This window comes from Oxyura jamaicensis, chromosome 19 (genome assembly GCF_011077185.1).
Source record: "Oxyura jamaicensis isolate SHBP4307 breed ruddy duck chromosome 19, BPBGC_Ojam_1.0, whole genome shotgun sequence".
Taxonomy (NCBI): Eukaryota; Metazoa; Chordata; class Aves; order Anseriformes; family Anatidae; genus Oxyura; species Oxyura jamaicensis.
In genome coordinates, this window is record NC_048911.1 from 9,430,945 (window position 1) to 9,445,814 (window position 14,870).

At 50.3% G+C, this 14,870-nt stretch overlaps 1 protein-coding gene across 8 annotated transcripts; it reads left to right on the forward strand.

The window, feature by feature from the left end:
• The first annotated feature begins 678 nt into the window (after window positions 1–678).
• MRM1 (mitochondrial rRNA methyltransferase 1) lies at window positions 679–14,870 on the forward strand. Of its 8 annotated transcripts, none has more exons than XR_004755375.1 (8): window positions 679–1,474; window positions 1,954–2,047; window positions 3,882–4,002; window positions 8,015–8,134; window positions 8,264–8,453; window positions 9,508–9,966; window positions 10,313–13,966; window positions 14,091–14,870. XR_004755375.1 is itself a non-coding variant. In XM_035343317.1 (5 exons), the coding sequence occupies exons 1-5, from the start codon at window positions 993–995 to the stop codon at window positions 8,305–8,307; spliced, it is 861 nt and encodes a 286-aa protein (XP_035199208.1). In that variant the 5' UTR covers window positions 679–992; the 3' UTR covers window positions 8,308–8,650. The 8 variants fall into 8 exon arrangements, 1 of the variants encoding a protein (XP_035199208.1); XR_004755376.1 differs by having other exon boundaries at window positions 10,313–12,703; XR_004755378.1 differs by lacking the exon at window positions 14,091–14,870 and having other exon boundaries at window positions 9,508–9,687; window positions 9,763–9,966; window positions 10,313–12,940.

Sequence of the window (14,870 nt, forward strand, 5' to 3'; positions counted from 1 at the left end):
ATTTTGGGTGGGGTAACAATGACTGCACTCGGCTTTGGAAGACAACAGGAAAAAGATGATTTTACTTCAGATCTCTTAATCAGTAAGAGATTAAGAGCCGCATTTTGTGCTTCAGGGGCCTAGTGTGAAGTTCCAGGCCGAAGCGGGGCCCCGAGATGTGCTGCTGGAGCTGTTTCTTATATCTCAAGAAAAGCGTGCTGCAGTTACTGTGGCAGGGGGGAAGTAGGCCAGGATTTCACCCTGGGAACGTGAATTTCCAGCTGATCAGCTGCCCCTGGCACGGCTTCTATGGGCCCTCCAGCCTTCAGCAGCGGGCCCTGAGAGAGCCGCCCCGGGGCCACCGAGGCTGCGGCGGTACCAGGCTGAGGCCCGGGCCGACCGCCGTAATGAGAGGCGTTAATGAGAGGAGCAGCTCCGTTCCTTAATTACGGCCCTGTCAGGGGGCGGGCCTGGCTCCCTGTGCCCCCGCCGGCCGCCCCGCGGCGCTGTGGTGCGGGGCCGCTCCGCCGCCCTCCTCCTGCACGGAAGCGGCGCGGCCGGGCCCACGCGTGTCCGCGGCCCTTCCGCGGGCGGTGTGTGGGCTCCTCCCCGTGCCCACGCCGCCCGGGCTGCCTCTGGGGCTGGCTCCGGTGTTTTGTCCCCCACCCCACGCGGCGCTCGCCCCGTGGGCGGCCATGCAACAAGCGCTGAGGGCCCTCCGCCGGGGGGCCGCCAGGCTGGCGCCCGCTGCCTGGCTCGGGGCGGGGGGGCACGGCCCCACGCGGGACAGGCGGTCCCCGTGGCCCTGCCGGCCGGTGGGTGGTGGGCGAGGGCCTTCCCCAGGCGCTCAGCTTCCAGCTGCGGCCCTGCGAGGGGTGGCTGAGGCAGGGGGTGATGCCTGCGGCTCCCCACGGACACGAGGGGGTCCGGACCGCCAGAGCCACCCGGGGTCCAAAGCTTATGAGAGGGGGCCCAGGGGGGCTGCAGCAGCAGGGCAGGAGGGTCGCAGCTGGATGGGGAGCGATTTCCCAAAGCCCAGGAGGAGGCAGGAAGGGAAGCCGCTGCCCATCGAGAGGACGAGAGGCTCGGAGATCCTCTTTGGCATCGCGCCGTGTGCCCTGGCCCTCTCGCAGTCGAGGAGGGACCTGTTCAGGTTGTTCCTCAAGGAGAGCGCCGGCTCTCAGCGGCTCGTCATGAGCGAGTTTGTCCTTCAGGCCGCGGCCCGGGGGGTGCCCGTGCACCGTGTCGGGAGGAGAGAGCTCGATGCGCTGTGCAGGGGTCGGGTCCACCAGGGGGTTTGTTTAGAGGCCACCCCGCTCCGTTTCAAGAGTTTGGAGGAAGCTGAGAAGCCCGATGTGGGGGATGAAGAGAGTCCGAACCGACAGCTGGTTTGGCTGGTGCTGGAGCAGATCCAGGATCCCATGAACCTGGGCGCACTGTTGCGCTCTGCCTACTTCTTGGGGGTGGACAGAGTGGTGACCAGCCAGAGGAACAGGTATGGGCTTGGTTGTCTGCTTCTTCAGCACTTGGGTTTTCTCTTTCTTTTCCTGCTGGATCCCAAAGAGCTTTCTAGCCTGCATTGCTCAACCGCTTCTTTAGAGGGCTTTCTAAGACTGAGTTTGAGAAGTGGATTTGGCCAGCTGCTGCTCCGCATTGCGCTCTGCAGGGAGGCTCCGGGATGTCGTGTTCCGGGCTGGTAGAGAACCTCCCTGGGTACCTTTTTTTAAAAACCAATTTTGTGTTTTAATTGTCCAACTGTGCACAGAACTGCTGCAACTTATCTCCTGGGTTAATTTTTGAGCCCTCCTATTCTCCATAGGAAAATACATCCGTATAGCGAATGAGATCTTTTGCAGACTAGATGGAATTGCCTGCTGCACAGGCAAGAGAAGGAAATACAGAAGCAAAAACCCTCCTGGTCTTCGTCTTTTGCTATCATATGAAACTTTTCCTTTCTTTTTTTTTTTCTTGCAGCTGCCCCTTGACTCCGACAGTGAGCAAAGCTAGCTCTGGAGCTATGGAAGTCTTTGATGTCTACAGCACAGATGATCTCCGGAGCTTTTTGAAGGTAGAATGATCCAACATATATATGGGAAACCTCAAATATTGCATGTGCTGAACAGAAAGGAGGTACAGAAAGAGGACTCAAATATTTGCAGCGTTCTGTGCTCCTGCTCTGTGTTCGTGTTCACTACCGGTGGTCTGTGCTGTAGGACCTCTCTGATGGGTGTGCACCCGCAGTCCGGTTGTGTCGGGTCGGGTGGGATAGCTGCTCTGTGTTGTGGGTCCTTTCCAGAGGATGGTGCTGGCAGGGTAGCAGTGGTTCTGTCCTGTGACTCGGTAAGATGGGGTCTGTCTCCCTGTCTGTCCGTGGGTAACAGGGCTGGTGCTGCTGCCTGCGGCAGGTCTTTCCCAGTGAACACAGAGGAAGCGTCCCAGAGCTTGGCACACGATGGCAGCATTGGGCAGCCTTTAGAACAAGGGAGCGAGGAGAAACCAGGGCTGGGCGTGAGCTGCTGGGAAGCTTTTTACCCTGTATCTATGCTGCAAGGTGAGATAAGGGCCCTTGCAGAACACAAAAGGGGAATGCACACGGAAAAACGTGATTTAAGCTGAAACAAACACAGGAGAGTTGCTTTGAATTGTCAGTGTGAGTCCATCCCCTGCAAAAGCACCACACAACCGCCCTGACTTCTTGTGGAGGTGCTTTGTGCTCTGGCTGGGCTGGGAACCAGCTGAATGCTGCCCTGCATGAGGCTGGGTGAGTGTGGCCAGGGAGCGAGGAGGCACAGGCTCTCCTCTGCCTTCCCCTGTTTGCATGGGATGCCCCAGACCGGTGCAGCGGTGGGGCTGGAGGGTCCAGCAAGGTGTGGGAGGGCAGAAGCTTTGGATCCATAGAGGGACAGAGACCCCTGGTCAGCACTCTTGGGGTAGCTGTGTGCCTCTGTCCCTTTGAGGAGGAGCTCATTACGTTCCACGCTGGGGTAAGCATGGACTCTTCCCGCTTGGTGCTAGAAAACCGGTGTTGAGCTGTACAGTAGGTGTGTGGCAGCTGGAGCTCTAGAGGATGATGAAATGAAAGGCACATAAAGTACATTGATATTTAATTGAAACAGCTGGAAGAATCACTTTGTTACTGTAAAGCCTGAATTATTAACATTTGGAGCCATTGCAGCAGTTCATTTAATTGGACCCAGATTCACCGGCCTAACCCTTGGCATTGCCTGGCTGGTGTAAATTTGATATAACTTAATCTAAAAAGCGCCAGTTTCACAGGAAATGAAGCTGGCAAGAAGCAGCAGCTCTTTTATTGTTAAAATGGATTTCTAAGACAAATAATTAAGGTTCTTTTTACTAGGGTGAGGGAGAGAGGCTGGTTCTCTGGTTATGTGAAGCACTGAGTGTTGAGCGCCCTGCTTTTTGTATGAGCTGATTTTTGGCATCCAGCTTGAAAAATGCGTAGTTGTGTTTGAAAACGTTTCTGGGGGCTTCTGATGGCTGAGGCTGAACTTGAGAACTTGTGCCACATTGCTCTGTTCATTAGCCTTCTGTTCATTTGTTTAATACTACTCTTTCTGTATGCTTTTCTGCCAAAAAACCTTCCTAGAACTGTTACACTGGCAGAAAAGGCTTTTCAGTTGCTTTTAAGTTTGCTTGATAAACTGGAACAAACACTAGAAGGAAAATAACCGGTTTGGGTTTGTTTTGTTCATTTTCCTCATTCAGGGTTCGTGTCCTGGTACTAGTGGGACTTTGGTGGTAAAAAAGCAAGGGATGTCAAAAGGCCAGTCAGCTGAACTGGAAGTCTAAAACATTTCCGTGGTTATGTATGTGTCTTACTTTCTTTTTAAGCTTGAAAAGTTGCTGTTGTTTCTAACATGTATTTCCTTTCCTGTTCTCAGGCTAAAGCTGCAGAAGGCTGGGAAGTTGTGGGAACAGTGAGCAAGCCTGAAGAGGTGGAAAATGTTCCTGTCATCAGTTGCTTGGAATTTCGGTGGAATAAACCCATTATCATAGTAATAGGTATTGTCAATTGGCAGAGCTTTGGGCTTGGTGGAAGCGTGTGTGTGAGGAACTGATCAGGGTAGCACTTCATCCCCTAAGCTGGTTTCAGGTCTGTTACATCCTGTTACACTTTGGTGTGGAGAAGAAAAGCTGAGTGAGAAGCACCAGCGTGATCTGTGGGCAAATAAACTAGAGGCCAGGAAGAAGGGGGGAGCCTGGAAGTTTCCCAGTAGGAACTGTAAAGAACAAAACAGTTTGTGCAGATGAACAGGGCGTTTAATAACTGCAGAGGGACTACGTGGCAGTTCTCAGTAGCAGGACAGGACTGGGTCAGTGCAACCACAGCACGTTGTTTTGTACTGCGTTCTGCAGTGCTGTTGATCCTGTCCTAGGGCCCTGTAATAGGATTTTCTGTGTTGGCAAACCACAGCCCTGGGTGGCAGAGACCCAGGAGGTACAGGAACATATCTCTGTGCTCAGGTCTGGAAATGAGGAGTTGATGCTGGGGATGGTCAGAACAAAAGGCTGGGCTTTGTGGCAGAGACCACCACCAAGATCAGTCTGTGGCTGCTTTTGTATGCCTGTGAGATGGCAGGAACTACTACTGGCTTCTGCCGTGCAGGTAGGAAGGCTGGGTTTAACCTCCTCCCTGCCAGAGCTGTGTGCTGGGAAACTTGAAAAGGATGCTGCCTTTTGTAGGCAGTTTGAGTTGTGTAGCCTGCCAGAAGGTGAAGAGAAGGGGAGTAATGACCCCGTGGCAGCCAGGGAAAGGAATTCACCCAGGAGTGCTGCTCTAGGCACCCTTGTGTGGCCATCGTGTAGCCCCCGCTTTGTGTCTGTCACCTGGCACGAAGCTGGTTTGAGCTTTTACACTTGGAAGTGGTGTCATGCTGGCGACGAGCCATCAAGGGGCTGTAATCCTGCCCCGTGCTGCGGTTTTCTTGGCTCAGAAGACATTCCTTTAATTAAAATGTTTATTGAACTCCTAGAAATACTGACAAGACAATGCGGCAAATCTGGCATCTCTACAAGATGTGTGAAGCTATATTATAAAGGGGATGGGGAGGCTGGCAGCAATGCTGATGGACCACAAAGAAATGCATCCCAGAAACAACGGCAACACCAAGAGAAAGGAAGGGGGTGAAAGTGGCAGTGGTGTCATTACCTTGAATTATGAGAGATTTCTCCAGGAAAAAGTCCAAATATCCCTTTGTCAAGGGAGATTGGAGGCTGATGGGTAGATGCATAAGGAGAGCTCCCAGACCTTGCAGCAGTAATGATTTCAACTCTCTGCTGAGCACTAACTCTTCGCTGAAAAGAAAATTGAACATTACAGTTGTCTGATGCTGGGGTTGTTTGAAGAAACATCCTACATCTGAATATGTAGCGTACCTGCAGCCGCAAATAGAGAGCAGCAAAGATATATTAGCATGGGAGTGAGCATTGCACAGATTGTCTTGTAAGTTAAGCATTTGCAGACTTGAATTCACCTCCCTGGCATCCTTGCTGGCTTGGAAGAGAATGGTTTGGACAGCCCAGGTTAACGTTGTCTGTGCTAGAGTAATGTTGTCTGTGCCTAAGGTGACCAGCGGGCTGGGTGCCCTTCAGACTGGAAGCCTTGTGTGAATGGGAGCAGGCTGGGAGCACTTAGGTGGCCAGGGAAGAAGAGTTGCTGGGTAGTTTGTTCTTCCACATCCAGTCTTCAGCATGGGTTTTAAAGCTGCTCATGGTATTGGTGTTTTTATCAAGCTGCTCATTTTGCACCTTCCCCAGCACAGCCCCTTCTGCCTGGCTTTGGACATCGTGCTCTGAAAACTGCAGTTGCTACACTGGTGCTAATTGCAGCAGGGGCAGGGAAACTCCTGTTCTGTCCTTTCAGCCAAGCTCAGAGGCTTTTGTGTGAAGGTGAGGGGTGGTGCATTATGGAGCTCCACCTCAGAGGGGTGGAGCATTACAGGCTCCTTTGAGCACCAGACCAAGTCCTGGGCAGTACTACATGGGGAGCAAGGATTACCAAATAGTGAAGAGGGACAAAGCCAGGTGTGCCATCACTGAGAGACAAAACTATGAGATGGAAGCCAAAGATCTGAAGTGGGAAGCGTTTTGTTCACCAGTATAAACTAGGATTCTGTCTGATTTAGTTGATACTCTCTCCCACGTGTCACAGTCTGTGCAAGTCTTTTTGCCCTGAATTTATAGGTCCTAATTATTTTAAGCAGCTAGAGCCATAAAAAGCTTTGTAAAAGCTGGAAGCAAAATTGCTGCCTTTATTAGGAATTGTAGGGCCTCTTATCAGGGAGAGGAGGGGATTGCTCCAGGAACTGTGGCACCTCTGCTAATAGCTGCTGTCCCAGTTGGAAAGCCCCGTGAGAACGTGGTTTTGAGAGGCTCAGGAGACAAATAGTGCTGTAAGATCTAAAACTTTCCTGCGCTGAGTCAGGCAAAAGTAGGTTAATGTATATATTTTTATTTCCTTTGAGCATCCCTAGAGAGCCACGGTCTAGTGATGAAGGCAGGTCGGGCTGTGGGAGCCCTGGCTTTGGTCCCCTGTGTCACCCAGGTCTCCCGGGTGGCCTCGGATCCCTCGGCCGTGCCTGGTCTGCAACGCTGGTTAAAGCAGGAGGAAAAGAACGGTTAGGATGGGATTTTGTTTTTCTGAAGGTTCATTCACCCCAGCAAAAGGGCGCTCTTGCTTATTTTATTTGGGAAGGTGATGCGGGATGCATTACCAAATGCATAATTTTCCTTACACAGAGTGCACCTTGCCTGTTAGGTCAGCCAGCAAAACATGAGACTGGGCCTCAGCATCCAGTCTGTGAAGTAGTAACAGCACTCCCTGTGTCGTGTGGGAGGAGGTCTCACACAGATAAATACGGAGAGACCGGGCACGGGACCCGCTGGGGAAGAGCTGTAAGTAGCCACCGAGGGAAGAACTTTGTGGCAGCTCAGCCCAGCAAGGAGCTCATTTGCCGTATGGAGGACGGGGTCTCCAGTGGCAGAGACAGTGCCTAAAGCATCCGTGATGCTGTTAAACCTCAGATGAGTGGAGGTGAGCTGAGCGAGGCCGTGGTGTCGGTGCTGGTCACACACGCAGTGTGCAGAAGCCCCTGCAGGCAGCGTACGCCCCGGTGGTGCTGCCCTGGGGTGGATCTGGGCTTCAGCTGGGCCCGGGGTCTGGCTGTCGAAGGGGAATGTTTGGCATCCAGTGTGCTGAGCCTGGTTTGTTAGAGGGCAAGCACGTCTTTGAAATGAGCCAGGTATGCTTGCAGCCGTGTAGCTGTCTGTGTAGCTCTAAATAATGAATGTGGAAGAAGTCTTTGGGGAGCTGAGCGGGCTGGGAGGTCTGTGGTCTTCTGCATTTTCACTTGTCTGCACATAGGATTGTTTAAAGCCTCTCCCTTTCCATTTCCCTTTGTGACAGTGTGAGTCAAACAACTACTAATGACCTGGGATAGATTTCAACTCTGTTTCACCAGTGTATCAGCCCAAACATATCAGGGCTGTTGGATGGTTTAACAACTAATCAATTGAAGCCTCTGGTTAAACTGTCTGCATTCACAAGTTGCACCCAGCTGGTGGTACTCTGCGCTGAAAAGGCTGAGCCTGTCACTGTCGATAGGGATGTGGGATTTGCTGTGCCACAGCAGGCCGGTGGCCTTGTCTGCTTCGTGCCTCTGGCAGCAGCCCGTGTACGTGGGCAGCTGCCTGCTGGCACCGTGCGTGCTCGCGTGGGGGGGTCCTTGCACTCGAGCTCCAAGGGTCTGTGCTTTACCAGGTGTGCAGGTGTATTGTGAGGGTATTGAGAACGCTGCAGGTACTGGAGAACAGGTCCAGGGAGGTTGGAGGGGGCCAGGAAGGGATGGCAGGGAAGGTGCCCATCTCATCTCTGGTATTTCTTGGCCGTTGCTTGGTGGGAATTGATGAGGTTATTGAGTAGTGAGAGAGCATTAGCAAGACCTGTACTCCTGACAGGGAGGAACGAACGTGGCAGCGGCTGTGAGCTGACCTGAGCAGTGTCTGTGTTCTGCAGGTAATGAAGGTGACGGACTTTCCCTGGAGACGCAGCTCTTGTGCCATCGGATGCTGGCCATTCCCCCTGGCAGAGCGCTTCACCCGGGTATCGAGTCGCTGAACGTCTCTGTGGCTACTGGTAAAAATACTTCTGATGCACAAGGGCATCAGTCCAAATTTCTGTATTTAAAAATCTCAAACGTCTAGGATCTCAAAATTATTTTATTTTACTTTATTTTTAAATAAATATATTTTTACTCTCTTACAGGTATTCTCCTGCACTCCATCTGCAGCCAAAAGCTGAGGCAGTGACTGATTTTTATTGTGGCACGTGGTGGAGGTCACCTAGCCTGGACCTTTGGCAGAAGGAAGCTGCTTGGTGTTTCATGGCTGCTTTCTGTCAGCGTGGATGTGGAAGTGCTCTTTCCAGTTTTTTCACCATCTCTACAAGGTACAGGGTGAGCCCCGTTGGCCCGACCTGTATTTTGGCTGATGCACAATACCACCAGAGCCCTGGCTCAGTGCTGATGTCAGATGCCTTCATGCCGTAGGTAACACCTCCCACCCTCAGGGGAAGGGTTGTAAGGAAGGGGAAACAAAGCTAGGTTTTAGAAGCAGACAGCCAAATCCTTCGTTTTTTTGCAGTAAAATAGCCAGTGGTGGCTGCGAGCCTTGTTTGTTGCAAGGGGACTTACATTGCTCAGGCTGTCGAGAGGATTTTGGGCTGCAGCTTAGAGCCAGTACTAGGTTGGCACCCCTCTTAGCTGCCAGGAGGGTGCTGATGACAAACAGGTTGGATCTTGGACTACTCGATGGCAATTGATTCACGAGGCAGTTTCCCTGTTACATATTGCTACTTGAACCTCTGAAGTACAGCGTGTTGTGTTTGATTGTAACACGAGTCTGCGGCCGTGCCAAGGATGGACATGACCTGTTCGAAAGAGCTGTAGTGGGGAAAAACGTAGCCCGTTGGAATAAAGCCTCTGTAAAGATTTGTTGGAGACTCAAATCAATCCTTTTTGTGTCATATATAAACCCCGAGTGTGATTAGTGGAACGGGGCGCTTCCTTCAGGTGGGAACGGGGGTCTGGAGCTTGTTCTCCTCATTTGGGGAATTTTTCTTTCCACGGTGGGCCTGATCCAGCTGGATGCTGAGCTGCCCAGCACCACAGTCCCCACTGATGGCATCCTGGGTTCAGGGAGAGTGGTGACGGTGGTTTCATTTGCAAATATCCTGGTTGAAAACCAGGCTGGCTAAATTATTGAGAACCAAATGAATGTTATCGCTTAGCACCTTAATTATTTTATTTAGCTACTGTGGCCCTTTGCATAGGATTCCTCATTAACACTTAATTTACAGTGCCCTTTAGGGATAATTTCAAACAATTCAGCTTAGTCTCCCCCCTCCCCCCTTCCAAATGAACAAGTAAATCACTCAGAGTGACTAATTAGGACTTTCCTTTGAGCTAAATGAAGTCTGTAAACCAGTCTGTGGATGTGGGGGTTTTTCAGATGTGTCCCTGGGAGAGGCTGGCCGGCCTTGCCGAGGGTGCTGGCTGCGGTGCTGGCTGCAGGGCTGGGACAGGACGAGGGCTGGGACAGGACAGGTCGCTCGGCTGCTGCAGCAGCTGTGGGGACTTCCCTTGCCGAGGAGAAACGCAGAACATCGCCCAGCCAGGGGCTGGCCTGCAGGTGGGATCCTGCTCAGCCTTGCACTGAAACCTTCTGCCGTTTAGTGGTATCAAGCTCTCACTTCTGTCACTGCAGCTGGAGAGGGTGCCTGGTGTGTGGTGGCACATATCCTGAGCTGTGGCTGCCCCTTTGCCTCTCCTGTGCAAAAGGACAGAAGCCAAATTCCCCCAAAAATGACTGCTGCAGTGCCAGACAAGGCTTTGGTGCCTGCATCTGAAGGTGTTCACCGAACAGCAGCGAAAGGTCTGCTGGATTGCTGGGGCGATGGCTGCTGGGCAGGTGTGGAGCACTTGCTTTGTGGGCTGAATGTATCTTTCTTTCTTTTCTTCAAGTGCTGAAATGAAAAGGCAAGGACCCAGCGAGGCTGCTGGCAAGCCTTCCCCGCTGGTGCTGATCATGCAGCCGTGTCTGCCCCAGCAGAGGGTGCCCGTGGCTTAGATTTGCTCATTTTTCGCAAGACATGTTCAGCACTTGGGGCTAGCTGAGTCCTTCCTTCTGAGCAGCAGGGATGAGGATAAAGCCTTTGCTCTATTCTTAATCTATAGATAAGTATCTATAGATTTTTTTTTTCTGATTTCATACGAAATGCAGTTTCTCCATTAAAAAAAATAATTTCTTTATGCAGCACTTTAATAAGAGGAGGTACTTCATTAAGTTTGCATGGGTTTGGGAAAGCCGTGCACCCTCAGACCATGCGTAGCCGTGCTGGTGTATCCCCCTAATGAGGAGGCAGGTGAGTAACGATGGAGCAGTTACTTTTTTGAACCCAAAAAGCTTCGAGACCACGGTGGCTCCGTCAGTGGGGCGGGTGTGGGGACATTGCTAGGAGCCTTGGGGCAGGGGCCTGCCTGGGTCTCTCCATCCCCCTGCACGGTGATCGGTTTTCCTCTGGGAGCAGTTTCCAGTGGTTTGCCTGGTCCTGTTTTAAATGTGCCAACGAGTGGGGTTTTGCATTCCCAGGCCTTGCAGGCAGGATGGATCAGAATCCCTGCAGTCTCTCCTCTGGTGGCTCAGCATCCATCGCTGCAGCGGCAGCGACTCCCCGCAAATTGCCCCGTGCAGCCGCCGTCTGCACAGCACCTTGCTGTGGCACTCGAGCGTCAGACCGGGCTTACCAGGGGCTGTATGAGGTTTGCATTTTAAGAGCTTCTGGTGCTTTATGATTATTTTTACCAGGAGTTTGTCTGCCAGCTCTGCTGGCACATCCAGGGAGTGCGCTGGGGGCTGTGTTACGTCTGCTGGTGCAAGGCAAGGGAAACAGGGATCTGAGTGCACAAAAGGGGCTGGGGCTCAGACCTCGTGCCTGACTGCTGCTCCACGGGCGTCATTGCGAGTGCAGTGAATCCCACCCCAGACAGCTACAGCTGATGCATTCAGCACGTCTCCCTTGGCGTTAACTTTTGGCCCTGCTTTGCATTGCTGGTGCCCAGCTTATGGATATGGGTTTGGCTTCTGGCACAGCCAACACCTCTCCTCCTGCCCGAGCCGCATCCTGCTGTGGATCCAGCAGCCCTGAGGTCTAATGCTGCCGGGAGGAGCACGGGGACCTCTGCAGAGTGGCACCTTTTGAGATGGAGCTTTCTGCTGCGTGATTTGCCCCCGATCTAATAAATGCGATCCATTAATTGGATCATTGCCTGCTTCTCCAGTTAATTTCCTGGATATTTTTAAACGTTAAAATGTAGTTTTTATAGTCTTTCATTATTTTTAGCCTTAAGCTCGACTATAATCGTCCCTGTAATGTAACTGTAAAAAACTCCCGGCTTTATATCATAAAGGAGGACATTAATTGTCATTTTTTGTGTACATCAGCAAGATCAAAACATGTTCCCTGATTACTTCTGTTTGTACACAGAGTCTCTTTGATATTTAGATATGAATAAAGTGTGTGCGCGTAATTTGAAAGTCAATTCTTCCCTCCCTGCTGCTTGTCATGGATTCCTCTCAGAAGCGTATTTACCAAATTGATTTTAAAATTTAGTAATTGCCCTTCCAAAATGATTTCTCAATAATCAAAGTGTCTCTAAGCACAGTGGCAAAATATTTGTCCTTGCGAGTTCAGAAAATGCGCTCTGCGCCTGTCTGTTTAATCTCAGACCAGGCTGAGCACAAATCTTTTCATCCCCCAAAATCAACTCGAGGGAGAACAGGCTTGGAGAAGCTCAGCTGATGCCCCAAATTTAGGTTCTGTGCACAGATTATTAACGACCAAAACCAAATCATTGCATAAAATCCTCAGCTGGCTCCTAATGAGGCTTCATGAGAGGGGCTGGCAGTGCTTTTGGGCAGAGGACAGCTGTTTTCTCTGTGCCATGGTCGGTGCCATGCCACGGCCAGGGCTGCCCCATGCTTGTGCCTGGTGCTTGCACCACCTCGGGTGGCTGGGCCACGTGCTGTGGAATGAGATCAATTTGGCTGCTCCAGAGCTTCTTGTTCTCATTTGCAGCTGCTTTCAAGAAAGTTGTGGGTTTATTATTTTTTTAAAGCAGCTTTGGCACCATCCCCTTTATTCTTAAGCCCTGTGCCCACCCGACGAGCGCAGGTCTCCAGCCTTAATCGTCCCATTTTTCTGCAGCAGCTTTATAACGAGGCTGTGCTGAAAATCGGGTGTGAGGGCTCAGCCTGGGCACGCGGCCCCTCCGGGTGCGGTGGGGAATCCTCCAGCCGCGCCACAGCGATGATCGGAGTTTGTAAATGTAATCAACCTTGAGGTCTTGTTACTTCCACAGGTGCAATTAACATTACCATCTGCTAATCTGTGATTAACGATGTTTACAAATATGCTACAACATGTTAAAATGTGCCTGCGCTCTTTTATTATTATTATTATTATTTTTTTCCCCTCTGTTTCCCCTGTTTTGGCATGAGAGCTGTGCCGGCGGCAGAGGCGCGGCGAGGGCTCCCGGCGGAGGGCTCGCCGTGCGCCACCACCAACTCGCAGACGTTTTGCTTTCGTTACTTAAAAGTGCTGTTAAACTCCAAACCAGCTGTAGGAATGACAAGTTCAAATCAGGAGGTCAGTACTGCTAAATGGGATTTAATTGCACGGGGGTTGAGGTACAAACTGATGAATCTGAATAATAAAACTTTGTTGGAGGCGACATATGGCACAGCTTAAAGTAAATTTTTATTGATCGTCCCACAACGGCTGTGTTAATGGGATGGCAGTCTTTGCGTTGGGTGGGAGATTGATGTGGAGTTTTAATAACGTCACCCAGGAATATTGTGGATTCTAATAGGAGAGTTTTTAATTTTTTTTTTTAAAGTGTTTTCTATTAACTGCCTCTTTCTTTTTAACACGGAGAGGAATACATTATATCTCTACAGTATGTCCTCCAGATCTAGGTTACATGTAATTGCTCCGTAATTGGTAGAACCATGTAAAAGCCATGGTATTTGCCAGTCAACCCTCCTAAGTTACCATGAAATTGAAGTGTGATATTTATTCCCTATAAAACTTGCGACCCAAATATTGTGTAAGATGAGGCTTGGTTTACTGCAGCGGCGTTTTTGCAGGGGCTGTGCCGTGCATGATGCATGCGCGTCTGGGGCTGTGTGCCTTTATTATCGTAACTGGGGGTGTTGGGCTTGTTTTTTTTTTTTTTTTGAATAGGTGCTGGAGGGGGAATTTTGCTTTGAGGGAAAATGTTTTAACCTCACTTGGGCTTCAGTCTCAGGCTGACTGAAGTTATCTTGTGCTCCGATTCAAACTGATGGAGGTTTTTGGGGTAACTGAATAAATTCTTCTTGTGTTTTCAGTGGGCTGGGGTAGTAATTATACTTACTGTCTTTCTCAAAGCCTCTGGAGATGAAATATTTGTCTGGGTATTGGGATCCTCAGCTGGGAGATGCTCTGCAAGTACACAGGGTTCTCGTTAGACTAAAATAGTGGTGACTGGCTTCAGCACCGGGACGAATGTCACTGCCGAACGCGGGTACCTAAATTTAGAGATGAAAGATGTGCATTGCGTGCTCCTTGCAGCTGGATGCTATTTGTGTTTAATTACATCTCCCCGCGCATCACGCTGTTACGAAGTTGTTTGTGCTGAATGCATTTTGTATGTGCAAGCAGGCACGCCAAAATGATGCTGACCAGGCTGGGGGCTGCTGGTAATGCTGCCGAGGCCCGTGGCAGCATCCCTCGTGGGCTGTGTCCGTGGGGTGCCCGCGATCCAGCTGCTGGAGGCTGGGAGGTTTTTGCCCAGTCGGTGCAGAATGGATGGGTGGATGCAGCGATGGCTCAAATATGCTCGCTGCATGGCTTTAGCTATGCACAGAGGTAATTGGCTTGCTTATGATCAATAGTTTGATATATTTAAAAATGTAACAATGTGCTCTGGCTTGATGCAAAGTTAAACCTGCCATTTTTTTTTATTATTATATTTTTTTCTGGCCTGTTTTAGAAGCTGCAAGATCAGCAGTGTTTCTCCTGCACTCCGTAAGTGTTAGCTCAGCTCTTTTCCCTGGAGATCTGAGAACCAGACCCTGCAGGTCCTGACGATGCCAAGCTCTGTCCCGGGTCCTGCTCCAAGACTGGTGGGTTCTGGTTGCACGGCGGAACAGAGGAGGTGGCGGTGTCTGCCGGCGCCTTCGCAGCTTTGCCAGCCCTCATTAGCACCTTCCGGCGTGGCGCAGCTTGTTCAAACCATATCACAAGTCTTCTGCTTGAGATTGCATCTGTGCCTAATATGCATTTTTATATAAACAAGGGTACTAAATGGCCTCTCAGTTCCCTCTGTAATGTCTTTTTTAATGGAAGGTCCTGAATTAAGAACATATATATATGACTCTAAGAATTTTCTAAGTGATATTGAAAAGCTATTGTAAGGTAGGATTCCTTCTTGCAAAATTATTTTAATGAGGTTCCAGTTTATTTTCTGGCTATATTTTACTTATTTAATCCTCCAGAGGGGTTTTTCAGAGGCAGCATCTCATTTTCAATGCAACTATTCTTAACATCAGGGAAAACTACCTTTCTGAAATGCATGAAGGGGAAAAAAAAAAAAAAAAAAGAAGAACCAGAGGAAGATGTACGAGATAAGAATAAACTTGAAAAGCTTTGAGGTGGTTTATGGCTTCTCTTGAAAGAATAACAGTTCATGTATTTTTGTTATGGTGTGGTTTAATGATGCTTGCAGAAAAAAGATAAGGTAGAAATGGAAATATAAAATTAAACCAGCAAA